The sequence below is a fragment of the Eschrichtius robustus genome, chromosome 11, assembly GCF_028021215.1.
Source record: "Eschrichtius robustus isolate mEscRob2 chromosome 11, mEscRob2.pri, whole genome shotgun sequence".
NCBI lineage: Eukaryota > Metazoa > Chordata > Mammalia > Artiodactyla > Eschrichtiidae > Eschrichtius > Eschrichtius robustus.
The window spans coordinates 63,277,675-63,301,077 of record NC_090834.1 but is presented as its reverse complement, the minus strand read 5'-3'; the positions used below and the strand labels follow the sequence as shown (position 1 = coordinate 63,301,077).

Below are 23,403 nucleotides of genomic sequence, written 5' to 3'. Positions count from 1 at the left end.
ATGTTTCTTGTGCCATGCCCAGTGAACACAGAGATCTGCATAGAACAGGACTCAAGAAACACTGTACGCTACATAACTATAACCATCATATAGCCTTCCCACTTACAGAAACATTTATCCTTCTCTCACACTTATACACATTTATACAAACACACTAATCACAAATGTGGGTTCTACATCTGGCTTCATTGACTCACATGTTATGTGTAAATATAAATCATAGCTCATAAATGTCACCAACTGTCATGTACTGTCATCACAGGGAACTCACACACAGACATACCACACAGTGGTTCACTCATTCACTACACTATCCCTCCCACAGATGTAAGTAAGCCCCTGCATAGGCTCTCTCCCACAATATACACCTTCCAGCTTGTACAGCCCCCTATAGTGCTGCATCTCTCTTTCTCATCATCACTCTCTCCCCTTCCTGCTTTTGCCCTCCTTACCATCTTTAAACATGCGGTTCCCTGAGCAGTTTTTTCCCTGCTTTGAATCAGCCAGGGACATTAGCATGGCTGCAGGGAGCAGGGTAACGAAAGGTCTGTCCAGGGACCAGGAAGAACGACCCACATCAATTTGCGGGAAAGCACGGCCACAGTTACCTGGGGACAAAAGGTTGTGAGAAAATTAAGGGTGATGGGATGACAGGGGATCCCCTGACTGCACACAAGGGAATTGGTGGGAAGAGGACACTCCTCCATTCTAGAGCTAGATGGAAGCCCAGAGAGGTCGAGCAACACGGTGAGCCAGTAACTGAAGTGGGACGAGACCTCAGCCCACTAAGTGAAGGCTCACCGTGTTCCTCCCAGCCAGAAACCTTCCCCTGACTCAAGAGACTCACTGCTTCCCTGTCCTCTGGCTCTGGTGGGCAGTGCTAAACTCTGTCTCTCTTAAATCTTTGCTAGGGAGCCTGACATGTCTCTGTCCTAATGGAGCTGAGACCAATGGTCTTTGTCAGTTCTCTATTCCAGAGAATTCTAAGGCCAACCTTCTCAACACATAAACTCCTATGGAGCCTTCCTGGATGAGCCTGCACAGTTCATCCCCAAGCAGCCTCCTGACACTGATATCTATTTATTTATTTTAAATTTAATTTTATTTTTTTACTGGCTGTGCCACAAGGCATGTGGGATCTCAGTTCCCCGACCAGGGATCGAACCCATGCCCCCTGCAGTGGAAGCATGGGGTCTTAACCACTGGACTGCCAGGGAAGTCCCCTGACACTGATAGTTAAAGGTATATACAGATTCTATTTGTTGACATTTTAATTTATGTTTGTTAATGTTCTAAGGCTTCACCAAGACCACTCAGATCAAAGCAAGGCAGGTATGTTGTGTAATTAAAGGAGTGGCATTCATAGGGTTCGCCAACACCACATACCTGCCCCAAGGGCAAGGGCCACATCTCCCCTTCACACCAGGTAGGGCTTGTTCCATGAAGGCTGCTCAACAAGACTGAATTGAGACACATTGCTGTAGCATTTGGAAGGGAATGGTACTCCTGTGTTCTCCCACAGAGATTCCTAGGCCCCGGAGAACTCACTCACCCACATCAATGTAGCCAATGGGCACTGCCCTCTCCACCTGTAGCTCTACTTTCAGTTGCCCACTCTTGTCCTGAGGGCAGCTGAGCCAAGGTCGCCTCTGACTGGCTGGGTTCAGCAAGTTCTCCACTGGATATTTGGGATCCTAAGTCAGAGAGAGGAGAAAATCAAGAACCTCACTGAGCCCAAGGAAAAAAGGATGCCCATGAATGAGGGATCCCTACACTCCTAAACCTTTCCAGGATCCTAATGTGATAGAAAAGGCACTAGACAGGAGTCCATCTATCACATACCAAGGGATTTACAGACATTGTTTATTTCTCCTTCAATTTCTACACTACCTCATTTAATCCTCATAACAACTTTAGGTGGTTACTATTATTGCTTCTTAGTTAACAGATCAACAAACAGAAGCTTAGGTTCAGAAACTTACCCAAGGCCACAAGACCAAATAACCAACCAAAGTCGGAACTCCCAGGTGTCTGAATTCAGAGCTCTTAAGCACCACTGGTTGGTTCCAGACTGGTTCCAGAACCCCCCTGTATGTCAAGATCCGTGGATGCTCAAGTCTCTTACATAAAATGGCTTAGTATTTGCATAAAACCTATGCACATCTTCCCATATACTTTAATCATCTCTAGATTACTTATAATACCTACTACAATGTAAATGCTATGTTGTAAATATAGCATAGCTGTAAATACGGTATAAACACTATGTAAATAGTTGCCAACATGCGGTAAATTCAAGTTTTGCTTTTTGGAACTTTCTGGAATTTTTTTTTCCCTTGAATATTTTTGATTTGTGGTTGGTTGAATCTGGGGATTTGGAACCCATACATTTGGAGGGCTGACTGTATTTCTTTTCATTTATAAGGTGCTTTCGCAGATATTTATCTTCAAAGTAACCCTATGAGATAAGAAAGGCAAAGATTTTTTACAACTGATGGTTAGAAAGTAATTTGTTCAAAGACAACAATATCGAAACTGAGATAAAAATTCCCAGTTCCAACCCAAAGTCAGGTGTTGTTTGGTGGAAAGCCCTGAGCAAGCTACTTTCTCACTCTGGATCTAAATTTCTTCATAATTAAAGGGGGGAGACTAGACTCATGGTTTTCAATCTTATTTTTTGTTTTAGCAGTAAAGCCCTTCCTTTTAACTGAAATCTTACACTAAAGATTGTTTATTTTTTCAAAAATAAATATTTTCAATAATATTTTGAAAATAATTATTGACATTATTATTATCAAATAATTTAAAAGTTTTTCAAAAATAAAAGCAGACGGCTTCCCTGGTGGCGCAGTGGTTAAGAATCCACCTGCCAATGCAGGGGACACAGGTTCAAGCCCTGGTCCGGGAAGATCCTACATGCTGCGGAGCAATGAAGCCCGTGCACCACAACTACTGAGCCTGCGCTCTAGAGCCCAAGAGCCACAACTACTGAAGCCCGTGCGCCTAGAGCCTGTGCTCCGCAACAAGAGAAGCCGCTGCAATGAGAAGCCCACACACCCCAACGAAGAGTAGCCCCCGCTCGCCACAACTAGAGAAAGCCCACGCACAGCAACGAAGATCCGACGCAGCCAAAAATAAATAAATTAAATAAAAGCAGAGCTCTGGTTAAAGCACAGGTTGGGAGGCCTGGAGATATAACTGTGACCCCTCCCTTCAACTTCTGGAAATGGATCCCCAAGAGTATAGTTTGAAAACCACAATCGTAGAAGATAGCTAATGTCCTCTAGCATTTTATAAGGCCGAGTCCATGAAGAAAACCATTTAGGCTGACCATGTAGGTAAGGAGGATAACAATAATTTTTATTTTACTTCACTTAGGAGTTGACATAGTAGTTCCTAAAAACTCTCTAAGGGTCTTTCTGAGATGTGTGGGGATGTTTTTGACAGTCATAATGACTAGGAAGCATTGTTGCCATTAGGGTCTGCAGGCCATGGATGCTAAATATCCCACCATGCATATGATATTGCTATAAAATGCAGACTTCTACCCAAAATGTCAACGGCACCCCTTGAGAAAGACTAGGGTAACAGAAGAGGAAGTGTGGGGAGAAGGGGGAGATGGATAGAGAGATGACAGTGGAGGAAAGGGTGGGATCAGTCCTGGGCCCTGGGCCCAGGGCCCAGCATCTAGCACTAACCAGGATAATCGAGATTTCCTGAAAGTGGACTTTTAGGGAAGAGGCCGAGATCACCTTTGATGGTGGTGATGTTACTCTCATAGGTCACGGATGACCTTGAGTATCCTGCTCTCAATGACAGAGTGACTAAATTGCCCTTCTGGGGTCCCTGGTATAGACTTTGGGCCAATAGCTTTGCCAGCTGCCTCCAAACAAGGGTGGAATCCTGAGGTTGTTTCCTTCTTTACCTTTAATTCCTGGGAACACTTCTTTTATGCATCCCGCATTGCTCTGGGAACAACCTAAAGGCAAGAGCTGTGTTTCACTCCTTTGACTTTGAACTCCCAAAGAAGGGACAATGTCTCTTCTGTTGGATTGGGAGTTTTCTGAAAGTGGAGCCAGGTCTCCTATTTTTTTTCAATCTTTTCAGTCACCAAGAAGAAAATCATGCCTGCTAATTAATATACCCGAGAGGAAAATGATACCACATGGCTAATCGTCACAGGAGCCATGGTGGACCCAGCAGCTGTCCAAGTACAAGGCAAAATGCTTTCTCCTGAGATTTCTTCTGTCACCACTTTGGCGCTGCCTATGTTTTGGTCCCGTCAGCTTCCAGAAGAGAAGGAATCCTCATGTTACTCCTAAAGAAGAGAACAAAAGGAAAATAAACAAGCCGTGGCTCTTTCTCTGGTAATAGGAGTTATTTACATCAGTCAGTCACTATTTCTGATGACCATGATGGGGCTAGTGGGGTGGTGATCAGGGAGCAGATCTGGACCAGCTGATGAGATTCCAACAAACACAAAACAACTGGAAGGTGATAGAGCAGCAAGTACAAGAAAAAAATATATTAACATGTTGATGTTGGATTTATATGTAGATGAGCTCCCAAGAGCATGAACTGTGCCTTAAATCATTCATCTTTATATCCCTAGAGTCCAGCACATAGTAAAGATGTGCAACACGTGTTCAACTAAATATGGGACACAAGTCTCTTGGTTTTTTTCTTCTCATAAAATGAATCTTCCTAAATTAGCTTTTCATTAAGTTACTCCTCTACTACAAATCTTCAATGGCTTGCTGACATATGAAAATCCCTTGCTACATGGCAGGTACTTAATAAATATTAATTCAGCTTGGCCCCTCAAAGCATCTACAACATAGATCTGTCCATTTCCTGCTTCATCTCGTATTTTTCCTTTCATCAGAGGATGTGTTTTACCCATCACTGTTTTGTTTATTTATTTAATCTTAAAAGTTCATGTGGGAATTTGTATTTTGTCTTTTGCTAAACTTTTTATGGAAAATTTAAAATATATGCAAAAACATATATATATTAGTATAATGAACTCTCATGCATCCATCACCTAGCTTCAACAATTCCTTGGGGTTTTAAAGCCGTCTGAATGTCTTTAGGTGGGATCTCTCTCCAAACATTTATACTGTGCCCTTTTCACTCATGTTTATTACTCACTTGGTCCCTGAAAATGAGTCCATGACCCCCGATATACTCCTGGCCATAATGGTCTTGTCTCCTTCCTGCCAAAAAAACTTTTTCCCACCTCCAAGACTTTGTTCATGCCATTGCCTCTGCTTGGCATACTCTTTCTCTCTCCCATTGTCAAATCTAATGCATCTTTGATGCTCAAAATGTCACCTCTACTCTGCTCAGCGCTCAAAGTGATAGCTCCATCCTCTCAATTCTGTATTACAATGATTTGCGTCTTTTGTCCCTTTACCAACTGTAAGCTCTTTGAGGACAGGTTTCATTTTTGATTTATTTCTGTATCCTCAGTGTAAGAGGGAGAACCATAGAGTTCCAGATTAACAAATGTCCATAAATGACATTTATGAACATGATTGAATGACCATAAAAATTAAGCTCCAAAAGGTCAGCCATCTTGGAATGCTCAGAGTGAGGTAGACTGCTGTGACAGCAGTAACCAAAATCTGAGTGAACACCATCTAAAGGTCACAGGTTATATTCAAGATGGTGCCAAGGCTTCAAAGAGAGAAGATGGCAGGGTGAGTCCTGAGTCACCTCCTAGGCCTCTAGATGAATTAGAGTTGATTATTCCCACTATAGGAACTCACTGAACATTCAACAATTTTTCCTACTCTCTCCCAGATATTGGAGATACTCCACAATCTCTCATAACTAACGTACAGATGTCTGACTTAGCCAGCCCCAAAACTACACTCTAGGCTTGGGGACCCTGAAGCTGTCAATCTTGGATATTTCATTTAGTTAATATTTGGAGGAGGGGTGTCTAGTAGGTACCAGGCACTGTACTAAGTTACGTAGTGGTGAATAAGACATACACAATCTTTTTCATGAAGATGACTTCATGAAACTGCTTGTTGTTCTCCAAGGATTAAGTGCTTTCTGACCTCCCTGCCCTTGTATATGCTGTTGTTCTTGTGTTTTTTGGCAATAGCTTATTTACCCTGTGTGTCTCCCCGCTAAGCAGTGAGCTCTTTGAGGATATGGATTTTTGTCATGCTCATCATCTCCCACACCTCGGAGAGATGCTGGAACACAGTAGGCATAAATAAATAGCCATTGAAAAGAGTAGTTTACGGGCTTCCCTGGCTCAGTGGTTAAGAATCCGCCTGCCAATGCAGAGGACACGGGTTCGAGCCCTGGTCCGGGAAGATCCCACATGCCACGGAGCAACTAAGCCCATGCACCACAACTACTGAGCCTGCGCTCTAGAGCCCACGAGCCACAACTACTGAGCCTGTGTGCCACAACTACTGAAGCCCACGTGCCTAGAGCCCGTGCTCCACAACAAGAGAAGCCACCGCAGTGAGAAGCCTGCGCACAGCAACGAAGAGTAGCCCCCGCTCGCTGCAACTAGAGAAAGCCCACGCAGCAACGAAGACCCAATGCAGCCAAAAGTAAATAAAATAAATTAAAAAAAAAAAAAGAAAAGAGTAGTTTATTAAGTCAACATAATTCTAATCAGAATTCCAGCAGAAGTTGCTGGCAATCACGACAAAGTCATCAACCAATAAAGGGCCACGAATTGCTAAGACAATTCTAAAAAGACAGATCAAAGAGGTGGAGACCAACTCTGAAAAGAATTACAAAGTCACAGTATTTCAACATATGGCCTACAGAAACAAGCAAATAGATTCCAGGAACAGACTCATATAAATGGGAATTTACAACCTGTTAAGTTGATTGTAAGATAGAGCACGATTTTGCCAGAAAAAGATGAAGTAATAAATGGTGTTCAGAAAACTGGTTCACACCTAGAGGGATGGGATAGGGAGGGTAGGAGGGAGGCTCAAGAGGGAGGGGATATGGGGATATATGTATACATATAGCTGATTCACTTTGCTATACAGCAGAAACTAACACACATTGCAAAGCAGTTATACACCAATAAAGATGTAAAAAAAAAAAGAAAAAAAGAAAACCGGTTCACAATGTGAAGAAAAGTAAAAGCAGATCCCTACCTCATAACATATTTTTAAAATTTTACTCAAATGGATCAAAGATGGAAATATGAAAAATAAGGTAACACAAACAAGGTTAAAATACAAACGAATGACTGAAAGATATTTGTAACACATATAAACTTGGATAGTATTCAGAAGTACTTTTATTTTATTTTATTTTTGTAAAGAGGATTCGGGGACTTCCCTGGTGGCACAGTGGTTAAGAATCTGCCTTCCAATGCAGGGGACACGGGTTCCATCCCTGGTCAGGGAACTAGATCCCACACGCATGCTGCAACTAAGAGTTCACATGCCACAACTAAGGAGTCCGTGAGCTGCAAACAAGGAGCCTGCCTGCTGCAACTAAGACCCAGAGCAACCTAAGAAAATAAAAAAATTTTTAGTTAAAAAAAAAATTAAAATAAAGAGGATTCAATAAAATAATTTATGTAAATACAAAGAACAGTGCCTGACACTTAGTAAGCTCTAATAAATATCTGTGACTAACCTTACCTTATAGATAATATTATTAGGAATGCTTTGATAATATGGAATTAGCTGAGTTGAATTGGGGAAAGGAGTTGTGAGAATGTTCCCTGAAGCTCAAAAGTTGACAGTCCTGGTTAGGAGGCAGCGGGTTGGAAATGAGTTAGGAAGCTGTAAGTCGGGGTGCAGCATAGTGAATAAGGTATACAGGACGAGGGTAAAGGTAGGAGCTGGGGACGCAGAGTGTGGGCATAGGAAAGAGTACGGAGCTGTGTGCAGTGGATCCTGAGGCGTGAGAGCCTAAGAAGCAGTTTGGGGGCCGTGCAAGTCCCGCAAGGCTCTTCAGCTCTCAGCTTCGGGAGCCTAAGCCGCTACTTCCACGGCTCCTCGGAATGCGCTGTTCTGTCCACTTCCTTGATGGTCACCCTTCCCCCCTTTCGTCCATTCCCCTCCCCATCGACAACCCCAACGACCCTCACCCGGGATAATGGACCTCGAAGAGCCACCGCTGCCTCAGATCCTGGGCCACAAACCCATTCTCCCGCCAATTCTGCTCTCTGACCTCCGCCTTCTGACCCGAAGCGCCACTCTTCCGCCTCCCGAAGTCCGTGAATTCGTTCTGGGGCCTCAAGAAGCCGCTGTTTCCGGAAAATGACCCCCACCGAGGTAAGAAGGTATGTGCTATTGCCAGGAAAATACATTCGGGTGGTTTATGTATATTTCACTCGTTCCAATCTCCTCTAGAGAGAGCGGAATTTAAACTTCCGGGTCAGCTTCCATGCGTTCTAGGAAATGTAGTTCTTAGTCTCCACGCTTCACTCCTGTTGCCCAGAGTGAGGGAGCGTCGCGAAAGTAGACGGTTTAGGGACCCTTCTCTTTGGCTCTCCAAAGGGGGAAATTGGTGAAATATTTGCACTGAAAATAATACAAGGCCGATTTCTCATTTTCCAAGAACGCTCCCCCGCGGAATGTTAGAAGTGTACGGAATCCGTCCCTCCTTGACCTTTAAGTGGGTAGCAGGTAGATGGTCTCTTAGTTCGCCTCAGGTCTCCGCCTATCTTGGTGTCCCGCCCCCTCTGCCGGAGCCCGCACCGCCGATTGGCTAGGAGCACTTGAGCGGCGGAAGCAGCTGGCTCGCGCGGGGCCTGCGGGGAGGGGGAGAGCTGTGAAGATGGCGGCGGTGGTGGAGGTGGAGGTTGGAGCAGGTGCTGCCGGGGAACGGGAGTTGGATGAGGTAAGAAGAGTTGAGAGTCGAGGAGAGGAGAGACCCAACCTGAAACTGAAGGGAAGGGAGGGGAGGTATCGGAAGTGGGGGTCCTAGGAGAGATGGAATCCTGAGAGGGAAGGAGCCAACGGGGGACGGGTGCGGGGAGGGGGAAATCTGAGGTACCCTGGACTCCAGGACTCAGGGACTCGGAGGCGGTCGTGGGGCAGAAGACTTGCAGTAACCTCAAGGGTGGAGGTGGAGGACAGGGAGAGAAGCCAGAGGGGTTGGGGTGTTAAGATTTGGGATTATTAGGTGGGGGTCCTGGGAGGATTAGAGGGCCGCCAGGTAGCTTGAGTTGGAGGGGCGTGGGCTCCTGCAAGGGAAAGCCGGGTTTTACTGAGGGAAGAGACTGTCTAGGTTTGCAGTGGGGCTGGGGACGCGGACCGCGGAAGAGTGCTATCTACTAGTATTAGAGCTTCGGGTTATGTTTACGTAAGAGCTCTTTACATTCTAGAACTTTGTACATAATGTGGGCTCAGTAAAGTTTTGGTCATCGAATGATAGAACGAATGGATGAATGGACAACTGTATACCGGAATTCATCCATTCACTCACTTAACAAACATCAAGTATCCCCTTTGTGCCGAGTCCTGGGCTAAGTGCTAGGGACCTTCCCATTGAAGAGCCCACAGTATGGTGGTGGGAGACGCACAAGAAGACTAGTCATTGCATCGGAGGTATAATGGTGGCACTGAGAAGAGGGGACCAATTCAGTTTGGGCTAGGGAAGGCTTCCCAGAGGAGATGAGTCTTAACGGATAAGTGATTCTCTCTCCCTCTCTCTCTCTCTTTCTCTCCCCCACTTCTTCAACCTCTCCCTCCCCTCTCCTCCCACCCTCCTCCCTCCTTCCCTCCTTCTAGACTTAGAAGTTCTTTGAGAGTGAGCTCTTGAGGGTATATGTCCCCTTTACCTACATAACAGGCATTTAACAACTGGTGTATTCAATTACCAGTGGTCCTTGAAGGAAATCACTAGGAGGAAGGAGACATTGAGTTTGAAGGAATGAAGGGACAGCACTGAGAAGCAGAGAGAGAAGGTGAGAAAGGAAAGGGAAAAGATTCTGAGGCCAAAGGTACATTCATGGCTAGGGGTGCTTGTGGTTTTGCCCATGACAGCATATGGACAGCAGGGAGAAACAGGAGAAAGGGGATTGATTGTTGGGGATGGAACCAGTGGGATCTCTGAGGGATCAGAATCTTAGAGGCCCTGGCTGTGTGTTGGGGGTGAGGATTGGGGATGAGGCCCAGAGAAAGGGAGTAGAAGTGGACTTGAGAAGCAAAGACTGTTGTTTGGTGGTGGGATGACTTGGAGGTTTTGGTTTACCTGTTTGGGAACATTGAGGTGGAGGGGAGGAGACTGAGAAACTGGCAGGTGGTCAGAGCAGGGAGAGATTTTTAAAGAAACATTTTAGACCCATATCTTTCAGTCACTAAAGACTAGGGATGTTTGGATACCACTCGGTTGGTGAGGTGGGGTAGTCGTGGAAATGACTTCCAAGACCCCTTTCAGCTTTAAGTTTCTGTGATTATGGTTGGTTGTAGTTCAATGAGATATATTTGAAAGTGCCTTGAAAAAGTAAGTACTGTATTTAAGTTATTATACATGGTTTGTTAGTCATGGGCTCTCCTTTGAGGGGGACCAGATTTCAGTTACATATATCAGGGTTCATTGAGATAAAGAGCCAAAGTTTTGGCAAAGGAGAAAAGAACTGAAAGTTTTGATGTTAGACATTTTTGATTTTTGCTTCTTAGCTTTTCTCCCCTTATTGTTTTAAGAACTTAAGAGCTTCTAGTATCTTAATTATACTTCCAGAGAGTCATGTCTAGAGGTCAATTTTATATGTAACCACTAGCATTCATCCCAGAAACTTCTGTTCCTTGTTTCATTTACTGAGAAATAATATAATCTGTTGTCTGGAAATTCTGTGTGGATGGTTCTATCCTTTTCCTTGTGTGTTTAAAAAAGTAACTCTGAGAAGCAGGAACAGACATCCCTTCAAGCTCAAAAAAAAGGAGGGGCGGGCAGGGGTATGGTCTGGCAGACCTTAGTTTGTGAGTTTCTTTTGGTACTTCTGTCTCCCCAGCTGTTTCTTAGTAGCCTTAACTAGTGAAGGAGAAGGTGAAATCCATCCTTTAATTTGTAATTATGGGGGTCTACTGTGTTTTATGCACTGGGAATCCAAAGATGAGTAAGACAGGATCTTTACCAATTTATAGTGTAGAGAAGAGACATGCAAATGGCCCACTGCAATACTAGATAATTGCTGTAATGGAAATGTGTAACAGATTCAGTGGGGCACAAGAGACAAGCACTCAAGTCTGCTGGGGGATTCAGTGAAGTCTTTATGATGGAGATGGGTTTGAGCTGAAAAATTAAAGGTTAGGTTTATAAAGAAGCATATGGCATCAGAGTTGCTCTCCTACAGTACCTTCTGCTTGGTAGAGAGACTGCTGTGGAGCTCAGATTATAAAAGAGTAATGGATAGCCTAGCTAAGATGCAGTCCTTGCCACTTCTTTGGAAAGATTGCATGCTCTGATTTGTTCTTTAGGATATCGGGCCTATGTTTTCCAATATCAGATGCCGTTAGCATGATAAGTAGTCTGGAATAGCAGCCATCAGTTTATTTATGTTCCTTTCCTTTTCTCATGTCCGTTTCATTATTACTTTCTATAGTATTTAGTTAAGGTAATTTAGGCTTTGCTCACTGCTTCTCCTGTTTTTGAGAGGTGAATAGAAAAGAGGGCTTAGGAAAAGAGCTACCAATAGAAAAGGCTGCTGTTTATTGAGCCCTTACCATAAACCAGCCCCTGTTTAAAGCCTGCATTATCTCATTACTAACAGCAGCCCTGTGAATTAGTTGGTGTTTACCACATTTTATAAATGAGACTGAGGCAAGAGAGTTTAAGTAGCATTCCTAGGATTCCACAGTTTGTGAGGGGAAGTGCAGATTCCATCCCAGGTCTGCCTGTGCTATATACTGAACTAAGTTTTACACTGCCGTGCCATACTGAACGCCTCGGTTCCATTTCTCACGCCAGACTCATCTTACCAAAGTAAACTACCCTTTTCTTAATATACAAAAGTCGCATCTGCAAAATGTGAAGCAGCATTTCATTCCTGAGAGATTCAAAGTGGAGGTTAACTAAAGGAATATTGGTTTTTCTATACAGGTCCTTTAATTTACCTATAACTTGATTCTGCTGAACCCCTGGTCATGGGGAGTGATGAGCCCAGTGGCAATTAGGGAGATGAGAGATGGGTCTAGCCAGCTCAGGCTAGGGCTAGGTATTAAACGCTATGATGACTGGCTAGGTTTTTCAACTTGCTAAACCACAGGGTGCTTGAGAATGTTAGGGAGGATAAAGCATGGGTACCAGCTTGGAGGCCCAGAAGCAGACCTATTCCTGGAGCCAGTGAGTTCCTTCTTGAAGGGGGAGCTGGCCAACCATGAGAAGAATTGGAGGCATCATCTTGGCACAGAGAGCTGGTTTGGGACCTAAAGTGAAAAAGCACTTCTACATCCAGTCAGGGCCAGCCTGCCTGCCTGGCTAGTGCCTATGAATTCCAAATGTATCTACTCCCAGTAGTTGTTCATCTGCCAAAATGATGTGATATCATGCAGATTAGTGAGTAGTTTCCAGCTCAAGTTCAAAGCAGGTATCTCACCCGACGGTTAACTTGAGCTATTATTGCCTTTAGTGCATAATTTGCCTCTTCTGGGCCTTGTTTTATTCTTGTTAAAAGAGGAGATTGGACTAGATTGGTGGGTTTTAAACCTTTAGTCGTGAAACCCTTTATTCAAAAAAAAAAATCTCACTTTGAAGACTTGTGGTCCTTGAAGGGACTCAGAACCCCTTGAGTATCTCAAGCCACACTTTGAAAATCAGAGAGCTTTCTCTTACTGCCAACTGATTGGGTGACCCTACTTTATGTTCCTTCAGCCCCCCTGTACTTCCTCTAACCCAGCTCTAGCAAACATTATTTTAACTGTCTGTCTTCCCCACTAGACTCTTAGCTACATGAGAGCGGAGTCCAAGTCTGTCTTGCTCATTGTTGCAGTCCCTTCACTCAGTATGGTGCCTGGCATAAAGGTGATTATTATTTTTGAGTAGTGGTAATAAGCTCCTCTCCTTAGTAGTATGTGCTTTTTTTTTTTTTTTAACTTTATTTCCTTTTTTTTTGGTTTTTAAATTATTTATTTATTTATTTCTGGCTGTGTTGGGTCCCCGCCTCTGCGCGAGGGCTCTCTCTCGTTGCGGCAAACGGGGGCCACTCCTCATTGCGGTGCGCGGGCCTCTCACTACCGCGGCCTCTCCTGTTGCGGAGAACAGGCTCCAGACGCGCAGGCTCAGCAATTGTGGCTCATGGGTCCAGTTGCTCCGCGGCATGTGGGATCCTCCCAGACCAGGGCTCGAACCCATGTCCCCTGCATTGGCAGGCGGACTCTCAACCACTGCGCCACCACGGAAGCCCAGTATGTGCTTTTTTATTGAATGTTTACAGCATCGCTATGAGATTTGAACTATTGGACTAAGTCATGACTAAAGTTCTAACATACTGTGTACCATGTTTCTGATTACTGCCAGGTCTTTGTTCATGCTGTCCTGTCTTCCTGGAGTACCTTTCCTTTCCCCCGTGTCTTTCCGAATCCCACCTGTACTTTAAGGTTCTAGCCCAAGGCTCTCTTGCTTTGTAGAACTATTCTGATTTACAATGATATCTTCTTTCCTTGTGTTTCATAGTTTTCTCTGTGTTCATTTATCAATTCATCAAACTTTTTGGAAGCACCTTCTGTGTGCTAGGTACTGTGCTATGCTTGATCATTACCAAGATGGATAATGTGTGATAACTGCCTTCAAGGAGTTCACAGACTAGCCTGGGTGGAGAGAAAGTGATAAATAAGTACAAAAATGTGTCACAGGTGCTGTGTCAGTGGAATATGTGTGGTGGGTACATCAAGGAGGAAGTAGCAGTCTATGTTATATCTTCTCTTCTCAGGGAGGCTGTAGAAGTTCCCATCCCTTGCTTCTTCAAAGTAGTAATCTTGGACTGTTTTGTTTTGTTTTTTGTTTTTCCTCCTGTGGGTCTCTCCCTGTAGACATTTGATAAATGTTCCTTGTTTCCAGGGATTTTTTTCTCTAGGAATTCTTGGTTAAAGCCAAGATCTTATTGAGGGATTGACGCATGTGTGACTGAAGTTTAATCTTGGACATCTGACCATATATCTTTGGATTTTTTTTTTTAAGACATGTAAAATGAGTAGTAGCATAATGTAGTGGGGGAAAAAACTAGAGTAGTAAACAATAGACCTAGATTCTAGACTAGAAATAGCAGATTTTGTTTTATCGCAGAGACAGCCAAATGATAACAGATGCTTAGAAGGTTGTATTGAGAAGGATTCTGAGGCAAGGGCTCAGCAGGAGAGTGCTAAAGGTAAAATGATATAGAGTACTTACTCTGTGCCAGGTCCTGGTGCCAAGTATTTTATATGCATTATCTAATTTCATACCACAACCTTACAAGGTAGGTATTATTATGGTTTTGTTCATTCTGCAGATATGGAAACTGAGGCATAGAGAGTTTAAGTAACTTGCCCACTGTCACATAGCTAGGTAAGTGACAGAGGTAGGGTTCAAATCCAAGATGACTCCTACATCTGTGCTTTTAACCACTCTGGGCAGTGTGAGTACTATATGCTTCCCATACTGTCTTATGTTAGACATTTCTACTATATAAGTGTAGGACTTCATTTACAGAGGTGATTTGACTGGGGTAACGCTATTTGTCAGTCTCTCCCATGAGACTGAGTTCTCCTTGAAAGCCCTATCCATCCTTATATCCCTGGTGCCTGGCATAGAGTATGATTCAATAAATGTTTGAAGATGCCAACTCATGAAAGATTCCATACCTTAATTCTTCATCTGTGAAATGATAGATTTGGACTAGATGACCTTCTAGAGGTTTCCCGCAGCTTTGAAAGTCTTGGATCCCAGGATTTTACTGTGCCTTGTGTTTCCTACAATTTCTATTGGGTACTCGGTAGATACTAGGGAATGACCAAATGAGGGTATAATTATTATTAGTAATCTGTGCAAATAATCTTGGGATGAGAGAAGAAAAAAATGGTGATAGGGAAGTTATACACAAAAAGGCCTACATGTAACCTCCAATTCCGTAACCTTTGTCTTTTTGTGCAGTCAGAGTCTCATACTCTGGCAGACACCCTATTTGCAGACAGTCTTTCCTTCCCATTTGGCTTCCCATTATAAACCTCCCATCCCCAGCTCTTTTTTTTTGGCTGTGCCACAGAGCATATGGGATCTTAGTTCCCCGGACCAGGGATCGAACCCACGTCCCCTGCATTGGAAGCGTGGAGTCTTAACTACCGGACCGCCAGAGGAGTCCCTCACTCTTACTTTTTGCAGTCATTTGTTTGGTTAACCCGTTACTTAATAACTCATCTACTTCCAGAAGGAATTTAAGGTGTCCTCCGGTCAATAAAGGAGGGTAGGAGAGAGGAAGAAAAAATGAAGAGGAATGTTCTAACTTCTTGAGTGCAGGGACTATCTTTCTCATCTCTCTACATTCCTCAGTTCTTGGCGCATAGCAGACATTTGCTGAATAAATGAGAATGTTTGTAGATATGGATTCTACTCAGGTTTAAGGAAGTGTTGACTAAATTGCAAAGGTTAACTGATGAACTCTGTTCCGGCAATAACACAGTAGTGCCTGACAGTACTATTTGCTTATAAACTGCTTATGAAGCATCTTCATTTTTAATTAGTGCCATATTGCTCCTTACCAGTGAGTCATAGGCACAGTATCTGAGGACCTGCTTTCCGCCCCAACAGCACTCTGTATAGACATCTATCAACACTTACCATGTTGTTTTGTTTGTCTCCCCCACCGCGCAATGAACTCCTTGAGGGGACAGAACCATACCATTTTTCATCTCTGTGTTCCCAGCACCTAATCTCTCTCAGTGGCTAGCACAGAGTAGATATTCAGATGCTTATTGAACTTGAATCTTTTTTTTAAAAAATAAATTTGTTTTATTTAATTATTTTTTGGCTGCGTTGGGTCTTTGTTGCTGCGCGTGGGTTTTCTCTAGTTGTGACGAGCGGGGACTGCTCTTTGTTGCCATGCGCAGGCTTCTCGTTGCAGTGGCTTCTCTTGTTGCGGAGCATGAGCTCTAGGCGCGTGGGCTTCAGTAATTGTGGCACTCAGGCTCAGTAGTTGTGGCTTGCGGGCTCTAGAGCACAGGCTGAGTAGTTGTGGCACACGGGCTTAGTTGCTCCATGGCATGTGGGATCTTCCCGGACCAGGGATCGAACCCGTGTCCCCTGCCTTGGCAGGCGGATTCTTAAGCACTGCACCACCAGGGAAGCCCTGAACTTGAATCTTAAATCTAGTCCATCCACGCATGTTGAACACTCCCAGCAAGTGATCACCTCGTCTGTGTTTAAATCCCTCTAATGATAGGGAGCTTATCATTCTATGGTCAGCCTGTTCCCTCTTTGAATTCCCCAGTTGCAATGTTCTTCATACTGGGCTAGAATTCTTATTTCTATAGCTTCATCTTTATAGCCCTCCTTTTCCAGATCCTGCTTCTTTGCATCTTTGACCCATGGAGGCACATGCACTGACAGAGAATGCCTCTGAGGAGTTTAGTCTCAGTCCACTTGGGGCTATTTGGCCTAAAAGCTTACTCCATGAAAGCCAACCCAGGATAATCCATCCAGCGTCATTCCTCTTCTCTATTTTATTTTTGTGTTTTCCCTTCTTGAAGTCATTTGTTATCTCTCTGCTCCTCAGAGGAAAATCTGTAGGTAAACATAAACTCATTAGTTCCCTCTAAAGTGCAGCTTTCCCAGGAGGATGCTGAGTTATGACCATGGGGCTTTTGGCCCTGAGCAACTAGGGAGAACCAGTGGGGAAAGGGGAAGCTGGAGGCAGAGAGCGTAGCCCTGCCAAGGTTTGTGTTCCCTCTGCCCTCCTTCCCCCTTCCCAATAGGATATTCTCAATAACTGAATGTGTCTGTTACTAAGGAGATCTCCAGTGGCATTTTATTCCCCATTGCCCATAGGATTGAACCTAACCTCTTCTTGAGCCTGTCATTTAGCGCCTTGCAGAAGCAGACTTTTCTCCTTCTATTCTAATGATAACAAATAATAGCTAACTTTTTTAGTGCATACTGGTATAATGCCAGGCATTATACCAAGCATTTTACATACATTAACTCTTTTAATTATATTTTAATACTATTATTGTCTTCACCTTCCGGATGAGTGAAAACTGAGGCACTGCCAAGTAATTTATTAAGGTTGGATAGCTTGTAAGTAGACTTGGGATTTGAACCTGGTGATTTGACTCCATGATATCTATTGCTGGTGTACTCTATAACATGGATTTACTGTTTTCAAAATTCACCATATATTTATTGAGCATTTAATTTTGTCAGATACTTTATTTGGTCTTGGGAATTCATAAATGGTTAAAGAGACTATCTGTGCTCCAAAAGAGTTTATGGTCTAGTGGGGAGAGGGACCCATCAAGTGATAATGACGATGTAGTGTGATGAGTAGAGCTATATACAGGTATCACATGTGCATGGGAGGAGTGTGAAAGTGTATTTGGGAGAGTTAGGGGAGACTTCAGAGATGATATGTCATTGGGCTGATTCTTAAAGGAGGGGTAAAGTTTATCATATGGCTAGGAGGCCAGTTTACGCCAAGCTAAAAGCACATATATGAAGGAGTGGAAGCATGATATCTTTAAGCATACTATTAAACATACTATTCTCCACTAATAAAACATTTAGTGATACCTGCTTGCTTTGTGCAAGCTACCATGTTAGGTACTTAGGTTGAGAGGAAAGACGCTAATTCATGTTTCATACCTTCAAGGAGCTTACACAGTTCAGTTAGAAAAATAGTACATGTAGTCCAGTTGGAAAGGCCATAATTATAAAATAAGCTCTAAATACCTTATCAATTGAAAACAAAAGTGCTATTTGGGAAGTAAATCTCATTGGAGGGGTTAGGGAAGACTTCATGGAGAAGGAGCCACCCGATGATTTAAATTTCACTATAGAGAGCATCAGGAATAAAGGCCCCAAGTAAATGTGAGAAAGAAGGATGCGTTTGGGGAATCAGCAAGTAAGAGAGGATTAAGTACTAAATCTAGAAACATGGGTTGGAGCCAATATGAGGTTGACTTTATTTTATTTTAAATATTTATTTATTTATTTTATTTTTTTGGCTGCGTTGGGTCTTAGTTGCGGCATGCGGGATCTTTCGTTGCGGCGCGTGGGCTCCAGAGCATGTGGGCTCTGTAGCTGCGGCACGTGGGCTCTCAAGTTATGCTGCATCCTGCAGCACGTGGGATCTTAGTTCCCTGACCAGGGATGGAACTGGCGTCCCCTGCATTACAAGATGGATTCTTTTTTTTTTTTTTTTTTTTTTTGGTTCTTTTCAGTTTATTGCATGAAGGAGTTACACTAGTCCAAGTTAAAAGCAGACCCCAAATGGTTACATTACACAAGCTGTGAGGTTTTTAAACTTGTGACAAGGGACAGAAGGAAAATTCTACTCATTGCAAGGAAATCCTCACTTAAGCTTCAGTGAGCCAGAAGCACTTAAAACCTATGAACCTTCAGCTGATCGTCCTTAGCCAGTCCTATCTCTACGAGGAACTGGCATATGTTCTTGCGCTGGTCACCCTGTAGCTGAATTCTCCATATTCTGGATGCTCAATTACAGTACCATTGCAGGCAAATTTCTTCTTAAATGCCTTCACTAGTTTCTTTTTATCGTAATCATCAGCGATCCCTTGGACAGTAGTAAGGCTCTTCCTGCCGTTTCTCTGTTGAATTCTTATATGGATATAATCCTCAGTGCCAGCAGGAACAGATCATCACCCTTACTTGCATCAGCAAAGGGGTCAAAAGAGTGGAGGTTCTGGATAGCGGACATACGATACCATTCCTTTTCCTCGGTGGAAACGGCCTTCGGAAGGTGGCGGCTGGAGAAGGCGGGTGGGGGGGGTGCGGAGCGTCAGGAAGCGAGGGGGCTCGAGGGGGAGGCTGCTGAGTCCTCGGCGGCGGCTCAGTGACTGGGCAACAAGACGGATTCTTAACCACTGGACCACCAGGGAAGTCCCGAGGTTGACTTTAAACACCAGGTTGAGGAGTTAAGATCTATCCATTCATTCCTTCAGTCAGCAATTATTGAGTGCTTGAATATGCCAGATACGGTGCTGGGGACACAAACATGGAGACATGGCTCCTGCTTTCAGGGGGCTAATAGTCACATAGGGAAAGACGGACATGGAAACAAATGATGGTAGTATATTATAAGTATGTGTTATGTACTGTGGTGACAAAGGAGGGAGTGATTAACTCTGCTTGGGGGAATCATTAAAGAAAGACTTAACAGAGAAGATGCTTGAGATGGTTCTTGAGGAGTAAGTTTGAGTTCAGTAGGTAGTCAAAAGTCTTTGAGGTGTGGAAGAGTGGTCCAGCAAAATGAAAAGATATGCAAAGGCTTGGAGGCATTAAACAGCCTGGAATATTCTGGGAACTGTAAGAATGCCTGCATTACTGGAGTATAGGTTAAATGTAGGGGGGTAGCAGTGAGTGATAAGGTTGGTGAGGCCTTTCTAACAATATAATAAGAAGCTTGGGCTTATAACATGTTCAGATCTATGTCTCAGAATGATTAAGTCTGGTAGAAGTGTGGAAGTTATTTTTGGAGGGCTCAGCTTGGGGAAAGGAGAAGAAATTAGTTGGGAGTACTGCAGTCGTCTAAGAGATGGTGGAGATCTGAGCAAGAGCAAAGGCAGTGAGGGTGGAGAAGAGTGAGTGGCTATAAAAATATTAAATAACAGTGCTTCCACTTTTTTTTTCCCTTTCCATTCCACTCCCTAATTCATTCACTCACACATTCATCAAGCATTTATTAAGTATGTAATCTGTATTGTTTATTCATTCTTCCCTTCTTCAAATACTTGTGACTTCAGGATATCAGGAATATTCCTAGGTCCAGTAATTCAGCAGTGAACAGGACAACCAAGGTCCTTGCTCTTGTGAAGTTTACTTTCTAATGGGGGAAACGCAAGTAATGAATAAGTAACAAGCAGGATAACTCCAAACGGTGATAGGTGCTCTGAGAAAAGTAGGGTGATAGGATAGAGAACGACTAGAGGAGAGGTGCTACTTTCAATATGGTGGTTTATGGAATGCCTCTGAGGAGGTGATATTTGAACTAAGACCTGAATGAAGAAGACTTAGCAATTTGAAGATTTGGAAGCATACGTGTGTCAAGTGGAGGGAGAAGCAAGTATAAATCAGTGGGAACGAGTTAGGCATGTCTTGGGACCAAAAAAGAAGGCCAATGGGACTGAATTATAGTGAGCAAGAGAAAAATAGTACCATATGAAGTCAAGGAGTTTAGCAGAGTCAGATCTGTAAGGCCTTGTAGATACTGCTAAATTTGTTTAATTTTTTTGAGAGTACAGTGAAGATTTTGGATGGTGTTAAAAATAGGAGTGAGGTGAGCTGATTTGCATTTTTCAAAAAGATCTTTCTGGCTGCTTTGAGGAGAACGGATTGTAGGGAGGCTTTCGAGGAGGGCAGTTAAGACTATTGCAGTAGTCTGGGTGAGAAATGATAGTTTTGGAGTTGGGGGCGGGGCGGGTAGGGTGGCAGAGATGGAGAAAAGTGGATGAAATTAGAATATGTTTTGAAGTAGAGCCTACAAGATTTGCTGGTGGATTGGATATGGGACGTAAGGGAAAGAAATAATCAAGCTTGACTTTCAGGTTTTATGAATTTGTTTTGCTTTGACTTGAGTAGTTGGCAACACCATGGCTGATGTTATTGTGTACTGAAACAGGACGGACTGGGAGAAATTTTTTTGGGCGGTGGGGAGGAAATGCAGAAAAATTTTGGCCATGTTAAGTTTGAGATGGCTATGTAAACATCTAAGTGGTGGTGTTAATTAGGCAGTTGGAAATATGAGCTTAGAGTCAGGGGAGAGGTCTGGACATTGGTCTGGGTCTCTGAAGATCTGGCTTTTTATACTAGCTCTACCACACAGTTGTTACGTGAGACAAGTCAGTACGACACTCTGAGTTGCAATGTTGTCGGCTTAAAGTAATAATAAAGTTATTTGTTATGCCAGCCTTATGTATATGGTGGGAAAATCCTTTTCATTCATTTATCCATTCGTCAAGTATACCCTGAGCATTTACAAAGGCACTGTCTTAGCTGTGAAGGATAATGAAGACATAGGCCCTACTCTCAGGCTGCTCATAGTCCAGTGGAAGAGTTAGTGAAATAAGCAGATGTAATAACTGCTGTAATACAGAGAAGCACAGAGCTCTCTGGGAGCACAGAAAATGGTGGGAAGGGGATCAGGAGAGGCTCCCCAGAGAAGTGGCACTTTAGCTGATGTGGAAAATGACTAGAAATTAACCAGCCAAGGAGAGAGGCAGAGGGCCCTCTAAGCAGGAGGAGCAACATGTGCAAGGTGGGAGGTGAGAGGGAGAGAACAGCACTGACAGGTCACTGTATAAGGTATAGTATTATTGGAGCATCCAAGTAGAAGGTGGGGCGTAATGAGGAAGTAGGAAGACTGGAAAGGGAGGCAGGTGTGAGATCATGTAAGGCCTTATATGCTATGCTAAGGAGTTTGGATTTTATGTGTAGTGGCTAATTAACTGTGGAAGAACTTTAAGCACTTAGGTGAGTGACTGGATCAGATTTGAATTCTAGAAAGATCACTCGGGGGACAGAAATGGAGAAGGGATTAAAGAGGCAGGGAATGGTGGCTCAGTGGTTAAGAATCTGCCTGCTAATGCAGGAGACACGGGTTCGAGCCCTGGTCTGGGAAGATCCCACATGCTGCGGAGCAGCTAAGCCCGTGCACCACAACTACTGAGCCTGCACTCTAGAGCCCGCGAGCCACAACTGCTGAGCCTGTGTGCTGCAACTACTGAGCCTGTGTGCTGCAACTACTGAAGCCCACACTCCTAGAGCCCGTGCTCTGCAACAAGAGAAGCCACCGCAATGAGAAGCCTGTGCACTGCAACAAAGAGTAGCCCCCGCTCGCTGCAACTAGAGAAAGCCTGTGCGCAGCAACAAAGATCCAACGCAGGAAAGAAAGAAAGAAAGAGAGAAAGAGAGGAAGGGAGGAAGGGAGGAAGGGAAAGAAAAGATGATAGCCAGAAAAAAAAAAAAATAATAAAGAGGCAGGGAAGACATACCTTAATCCAGGCAAGTAGGGCTTCCAGACTTATCTAATTCCAAAGTGCATGTGCTTTCCGGTGTATTATACATAGTGCAGGGGAGCATATGTTAAGTGCCAGGCAGACTGGAGTCAGATCATGGCCTTGTGTGGTTACAGGAGAGGTTACTCTCAATGCTGTCATGGAGGGCACTGTGTGGCCTACTGAGGAGTTCTTCCTTTCTCTTATAGGTAGCATTGGCAAACCAGAAGATTTTGAATTTGAGTGACACAGTGACTAGCAGGAAGGGCATGAAGTTGAAGGGCCTAGATTATGTTTGTAGCTTGAATAATATTATAGAAAGGAAGAGATGTTAGAGACATTTCCTGCCCCACTGACCTAGGCCTTCTGGTGCAACAAGCCATGTTCTTCAGTTTTTCCTTCTCCCCAAAGCTTCCTTCAGTCCTATTTGTATTCTGTGTTAAGTTTGGAAAGTATTTACTGTTGGCTATTAATGATCACGAAGGATTTCATGTTAGTGCTTAAGAGGAAGAGTCACTTTCTAACTTAGAAACCACAAAGGATGGAGCACCTTTGCCAGCTCTACATCTCTGATGTGGTCCAGATACCAGCCTGTCTCTTTAGATCAAGTTTGAGCTCCTTAAGGAGAAGAAAGGTCACTTCAGGCAAAGCCAGCATGTCAGTTAGTGCTGTCATGTGCTTGATACCTCCCACTGGCTAAGGGAATGGAGGGAGAGGACCAGTTTTCTAAGTAATAGAGCATTTTGATGACTACTTCTGAGTGTGGGCCACTGCAAGAATGGCTTATATAGAAGTTGCTTCTTATTCTCAGAGAGCAGCAGCTGTCTCAGGGGTAACTGGTAGTAGCCAATATAAACAGGTAAGTTCTGTTGGTTTCAGATCGCTTTCCAAGTTCCTCTGGATTCTTTTGCAACATCATCCCCACTGTCTGTTCAAGTGAGAGTTACTCAGTCTCTGTGTCATTCCAAGGTGTGTGCTTTGTGTCTAGTGCTAGGTGTGAAGTGTGAGGGAGATGCTGAATGAGTAAGGCATTATTCTTTTTTTTTAAAAATAAATTTATTTATTTACTTTTGGCTGTGTTGGGTCTTCGTTGCTGTGCGCAGGCTTTCTCTAGTTGCGGAGAGCCGGGGCTACTCTGCGTTGCGGTGCGCGTGCTTCTCAGTGCAGTGGCTTCTCTTGTTGCGGTGGCCTCTCGTTGTGGAGCATGGGCTCTAGGCGCGCGGGCTTCAGTAGTTGTGGCTCGTGGGCTCAGTAG

The 23,403-nt window shown here is 43.8% G+C and overlaps 2 protein-coding genes and 1 pseudogene across 3 annotated transcripts in view; 1 reads left to right on the top strand and 2 right to left on the bottom strand.

Moving 5' to 3' along the window:
- XNDC1N (XRCC1 N-terminal domain containing 1, N-terminal like) overlaps positions 1-8,367 on the bottom strand; it is a 37,739-nt gene extending 29,372 nt beyond the window's left edge. Inside the window, 4 exon segments of the mRNA XM_068555971.1 lie at positions 453-608; positions 1,553-1,694; positions 4,145-4,318; positions 8,090-8,367. Coding sequence (XP_068412072.1) covers positions 453-608; positions 1,553-1,694; positions 4,145-4,189 — 343 coding nt within the window. The 5' untranslated portion in view covers positions 4,190-4,318; positions 8,090-8,367.
- Positions 8,368-8,765: 398 nt separating this feature from the next.
- The window catches only part of RNF121 (ring finger protein 121), an 84,104-nt gene continuing 69,466 nt past the window's right edge, over positions 8,766-23,403 (top strand). For both annotated transcript variants that reach the window (XR_011075498.1, XM_068556528.1), the window contains exon 1: positions 8,766-8,844. Coding sequence is in view for 1 of the 2 variants with exons in the window: in XM_068556528.1 (XP_068412629.1) it covers positions 8,782-8,844 (63 nt within the window). In the remaining variant the exon portion in view is untranslated. The remainder of the gene's footprint in view (positions 8,845-23,403) is intronic.
- LOC137772073 (eukaryotic translation initiation factor 1 pseudogene) lies at positions 18,340-18,907 on the bottom strand (annotated as a pseudogene).